Here is a 6,000-nt window from a genome sequence, read left to right as displayed (position 1 = left end):
GTTTCGGACGTGTCCTCAGCCCTGCTATGAGACACAGACTAGTAAGACTAATATATGAGACATTCATTAATTAAGCGTTAATTACAGGTATTAATTTGCATAGCATATTCAAATAAATTGTAATACAAATCTGTAATCTGTGTACAGCTAATCTCCGGCACAGTTAACCCGGTCGATGCCAAATTTTGCACACACACTCCCTGGATCCCAAAGATGAACCTCTGCCCCAAATTTTCCAGAACGGCTTGTTATAGCGCCACCAGGAGGCCGACTTTTGAAAAACACATTTGTTGATATTACTCCAAATTCTGTCCAAAAATCCCGCTAATCGTTACACACTATCTCTATAGTCATGTGTTCAAGCCGGATCTGTCCGATATTTCATATTCCATCCTAATTGGCTAACCTTGGCTTTCAAAGTTTGCAGGATTGGCCCGTTTTGAACAAAAAGCCTCAAACCACGCAGCATACAATTTACATTAAATCTTTACAGACTTTCCTACTAGGCTGAGGAATATATCCCACCCTTTTCACATTGACCTGTTATAGCACCACCAACAGGTGGATTTTAGCAAAACCCATTTCTTTACATTACTCATGCTATACACTATCTCTACAGTAATTTACGTGAAATCTTTCACGCACTTTCCTACTAGGCTGAGGAATATATCCCACCCTTTTCACATTGGCCTATTATAGTGCCACCAACAGGTGGATTTTTGCAAAACACATTTTTGGAACAAAATGCCTCAAATCATCCAATTGTCATCAAAGGCAAAGAACAAAGGCACCCTTTTCCCATTGACCTATTATAGCGCCACCAGGTGGCCATAACCTGACCTGCCCTGGTGGAGACCTGTGCTCCGGGGGGCACTTTTTCTAGTCTTTATTTTGAATAGTTTGGGACTTTGTAATTAAATCACTTTGTCAACTATGATTTTAGATGTGTGGCTAATTGTAGGCTATGAATTATTGTGTTGTTGTTGATGTTGTTGTTGTTATTATTATTATTTAGTACTACTACTAGGCCTACTACTTAGGTTACTACTAGTGTGGGAACACTGGGCAATTGCTGTGGTTCTCAAAGTGAGGTCCGTGGGTGAGTTCCAGGGGTACGGGGCCCCAAGTTGTGTTATCAGTTTAACTGCTTTATCCCTATTCCCTATATACTTGGCTATTTGAAAATAGCATATAAGCTTACAAGGCATATTGCATGGTGACATGCAATATGCCTGCTGCTACAAGCTTGCTGCTTGTAGATCGTCTTTTCAAATCATGAAACAATTTGTTTTAGACATTTTGCATATGTTTTTGTAGGCTATGTGCACCTGCACCTGATTCCCAGCACCAGACACTTCATTCGGGAGTGGTGGATTCCGCAGGCTCCACCGGCAAGGTAACAGGGTGCCGCAGGCTCCACTTGCGGCTTGAATGGTATATGGTCCTCCTAAAGGCCTCACATGGTTTTTCGGGGCAGGCTGGGGCGCTAACCCGTACTCACCCGGAACCTCTGTGAATGTAATCCATACCTACTGTTGACGTCCAGCAACAAAGTCCAGCGACGAAGATCCTCCTCTCTACCTTGGAAATGAACTTTGTGTTAACCGCTTACCTTTGACTGCATTCCCCTGTAAAAGGAAAAGAGAGAAAAGTTAATTTCTGTTCTGCATAAATAAATGCCTTTGTGAATAGGCAATCCTGATTCTCGCTCCTGAGTTGTATATAATATATATATATATATATACATGGGGTTCCTTCCGTCCTTGATATTAAAGTTTGAGAACCGCTGTCCCCCAGGGGTCCTTGAGGGAATTCCAGCTAAATGATTGGAACCAAATGGATCCTTATGGGTCTGTAACTCTGTGAGTGTACAAATGGAACCAAATGGGCCCTAACGGGTCCAGGTTTCATTTGTACACTCTCAGAGTTAAATGAGACATTGATTGATTTACATTGATTTTACAATATAAATTGGGGATTGGGGAGATAGAAATGCCATTCTATTCTAGAGCCATAAAACACTTCTCTTATGGGGGTCCCTGGCATATCTTTTCAAATGGGGGTCCACGGGATAATTAGTGTCAATTTTGGGGTCCTTGCCATGAAAAAGTTTGGGAACCACCTCTGCTCTAAATGATAAAAAAGTATTTAATGCATGGTTGCCAAATAGTGACGCTGTGCTGTGGTGCAGGTTATGCTAATGCAGGACTAGGCCTAGTGTGTCAGGTTGTCCGGTAGGGTGCTTGCCGAGCAAGAGGCATGCTGTTGATGTCGGGAGCGAAGGAAGGGAACGTGAGAAATGGCTGAAAGCTGACGGTGATCTTGTACAGGAAACAAACTAACTATAGGACGGCGAATGATAGCGGTTATATGGCGTATTTTAACATTAAGGCGTTTATTTAATCTCTCTGCTGTTGACGACGCGTTAAGAGCCGATGTTTGGTTTGGTTATTTAATGGGACATCGAAAACGGAAAAAAATAATAACGCAAGGTAGACTGCCGTTCTTGTCGTCAGTGGTGCTACTTTATTTTCATGGACTAATACGACACGGGTTGAGAAATGTTCCTATTGCATGGTAAACTAGTTGTACTCAAAGATAAGTCTCGTATTCAACACGCGTGAAATAAACGCGGACATTTTGAATAGGTCGTTTACATACGAACTATAGATACATATATATATAATTATTTTTGTTTTTTTAGAGGAATGTTTTATCTCATGCCACAACCAAGTAAACCACATGAGAAGTCGACGAACGGAATAAATGATCTATAGGGGGCTTTTTGCTTGCACCAGAACAGACGGGAAGATGCGTGTGCTTGTCGTTTGGATATTTCTGTGGTGTTATTTTCTTCGTTTTGGTGCCACTGGGCAAGGAGGGCAGTCGACTCCGGCTATTTGTTCGCCCTCATGCAGCTGCGATGAAGATGGGGGTGCAGATTGCTCTGGGAAAGGACTGACCACTATCCCAGCTGGTCTAAGTGCTTTCACTTATTACCTGTAAGTATTACAAACAATCGATCGTAATAAACCTTTAATGCATTATGCATGCCCCTTCCCAGTTTCCTCAAGAGTCAAGACCCATGTTAGTGAGTGTTAATATGCAGCCTATGTTGAGGAGGGACACTACATCGGTGGTGTAAACTTTCGCGCTAATGGCTCGCCAGAGGAAATGTTTTAAAGATTGTTATTAGCCTATTGCCGTCTACTCGCGACTAAGGTCTCAATTTAGCACACCATGAGCTTAATACACAACGCAGACCTATTTACTATTGCACATGTGCATCCTGCAGAAATATTGAATGATATTTCATATCATTCACTTGAAACCAACATCCCATATTTTACTGTCCTCCTCTACTTGAGATGTGATATTAACTCACTGGTACAGGCAGAACTCCAGCTAGGCTCATGACGTTATTCAATTTAATATTCTTAAAATGGCTCGATCTTTCAATCGAGATGAATTGCAAGTAACCATGTTAAAACTACAGCAATGCACCAGCTGACCAGCACCACTGTTATAGTTAAACTCTGTTACAGGTATAATATGAAATCATGTATATTTGGGTCATTACTAGGCTACTGTACACATTCTCAGGTTCTGACACCATTACTAGCCAAACAAATGTATCTAATTTACTTTCAACCAAATGTTGCGCAGGTGGATACTTTGATAGTTGGACTGCACGTTTTTGAAGTTCTCTGATTATTGCCCATGGAGACTGGAACTTCATACATTGGCAATAGAGGGCCTATCCCTTGTTAGTTAGCCAAAAATGTTTCACAATTGCTGGGTTAATCATAAACTTGAGTAACCACCTGACAGTGTCAGTGTTGCAGGTTGGTGTAATCATTGTGCTACCTTTTTAAATGAAGGAGAATGAAATATGACCTTGGCTGTGATTACGATGATATCAGACTGTTTATTATGTACACACACATTTTATCATATACTGTCACCTTGCTGAAACGTTTTAAGATTGAGTTTAGTATCCTATACTGCTTTGTGCTTTTGCACATCTTCTTCCCCATAAAAGTAATGTCAACTCATAACATTTTGTTTTCTAAACAAACTGTCAAAAATCAGTGTGGCATATCATGTGTGCATGTATTAAGCTCATATATAGGTTAAGTTCACTGAATGTGAACAGTAATAATTTTATTCAACGCTCTAAGAAAGTCTCTCTCTCTCTCTCTCTCTCTCTCTCTCTCTCTCTCTCTCTCTCTCTCTCTCTCTCTCTCTCTCTCTCTCTCTCTCTGTTCTCGGTCTCTTGAACTCTACTTGTCCTCTTCTTTTTGTATGTAGAGCAGTGGGGTTAGGGATCATGATGGATTAGTGAGACATATTGCAGCTGTAGAGCTCCTTCCCTCTCTGGGCTAATGCAAAGGGGGATGAAGACAATAACATGTTGATGTGTAAAGAAGTAATGTTAAGTCAGAAATGTTTGATTTTAAGAGTCTCTCCTGGTAAGATTTGAACTCAAGTCGTTGTTGGAAACTGACATGTTTGGGATCACAAATAGATAAGATAAGATACCAGACGAATGGAACATTTTCCTAGAGAGGGTATTTGCAATTAGAAGAAAATGGTGCAGGGAGCGCACACACACACACACACACACACACACACACACACACACACACACACACACACACACACACACACACACACACACACACACACACACACACACACACACACACACACACACACACACACACGCACACACAAACATAATGACAGAAACAGAGAGGTTTCAGGCAGCCAATGACTTCAGGTCTTCTGCAGGTTTCGCTAGCCCCACAGGTCCGAAAATAATCTCTCAGAAAGAAGTTTTAATTCCAGCTGTTAACTATATGCAGCATTAGTCATACTGTTCTTTCTCCTACTGAATAAAGATTATTATCCTTATTTTATTTTGGGAGACCGTACAATTCATAATGAATCACAGTGGAATAACTCTCACCTATATAGCCCATAGTTCATTGGTATGGTGTTGTGATTCTTGGCTCCTGCAGTGGAAACAGTCTTGTCGCAGGAAAACAGATGAGGTTAGAGAAAAATGAGGCCCCTCAGTCAACACAATCACGTTACTAACAACTGCACCCTTTCCAGGTATGTAGGCTACCTGATGCTGCCTATTTATGCTGTAGAATGATTATAACAGCCCTCTCAGATTAATTTCGCTATCTGGTCAGTGGTCATGGGTTTTTTTGAGAGCTCAACCCATGCTTTACGTGCAGCGGATGTCGTAGTAGTGGGATGTGCATTGTTACAGCTCACGTCTCCATTGATGTCCTTTTCATAGCATGAACAGGCACAAGTTGGGACCAATGGCGAGAGGAGGGGTGGAAGCAGGGGTCTTACACTCCACTGATCCAGTTTGCTGGCTCACCATTGGTGCCCTCAATCCATCTTTGACTGAATGATACTTTTGTTCGTGGTCAGCAGAGGTGAAAGGAGCCAGTCAGTGGTTCCCGCTCGCAAACAGGATGACTGTTGGTTGGGAGAATGTTTACCTCTCTCACTCTTTGGCTCCTGAACTTCTACCCACCCTACACACACACACACCTTACACACAAAATAATGTTTAACTTCTGTTTCCTTTTCACTTATCTTAACGGTTCAACTGTAGTTTCTCTTGTCATTAGTTGCATCATATGCCTGCTAAAAGAGTTGAACAATATAATATGCCCCTCTGACCATGCTGTCGGTAGCTGTCCTGTATTAGCCTAAACATATACAGTATATATCTGAGTCTGACTAGTTATTGTCCTGCAATGAGTAGAACAACACTTGTAGTCAGGTGGTAAAACCTGCATACATTCCCAGATCAAGGGACCTTGCCTGCTATGCCCTGTTCCCAACTTCAGTAAAAACATTGGCTTAAAATGATAGAAAGAAACATAGTGAGTTCCATGGAATTTGATGTGATATAGTTCAGTGTGAAGAGCAGTAGGCCAGGAATGTGTGATATATTAAAAGACTATAGTT

The 6,000-nt window shown here is 41.5% G+C and overlaps 1 protein-coding gene across 1 annotated transcript in view; it reads left to right on the top strand.

Annotated features, from left to right (window-relative positions):
* The first annotated feature begins 2,278 nt into the window (after positions 1-2,278).
* lgr4 (leucine-rich repeat containing G protein-coupled receptor 4) overlaps positions 2,279-6,000 on the top strand; it is a 34,268-nt gene continuing 30,546 nt past the window's right edge. The window contains exon 1 of the mRNA XM_079497682.1: positions 2,279-3,002. Coding sequence (XP_079353808.1) covers positions 2,767-3,002 — 236 coding nt within the window. The 5' untranslated portion in view covers positions 2,279-2,766. The remainder of the gene's footprint in view (positions 3,003-6,000) is intronic.

The sequence above is a fragment of the Electrona antarctica genome, assembly GCF_951216825.1.
Source record: "Electrona antarctica genome assembly, chromosome: 3".
Lineage (NCBI taxonomy): Eukaryota > Metazoa > Chordata > Actinopteri > Myctophiformes > Myctophidae > Electrona > Electrona antarctica.
The sequence above is the reverse complement of the archived record's forward strand: the minus strand, read 5'-3'. Positions and strand labels throughout refer to the sequence as shown.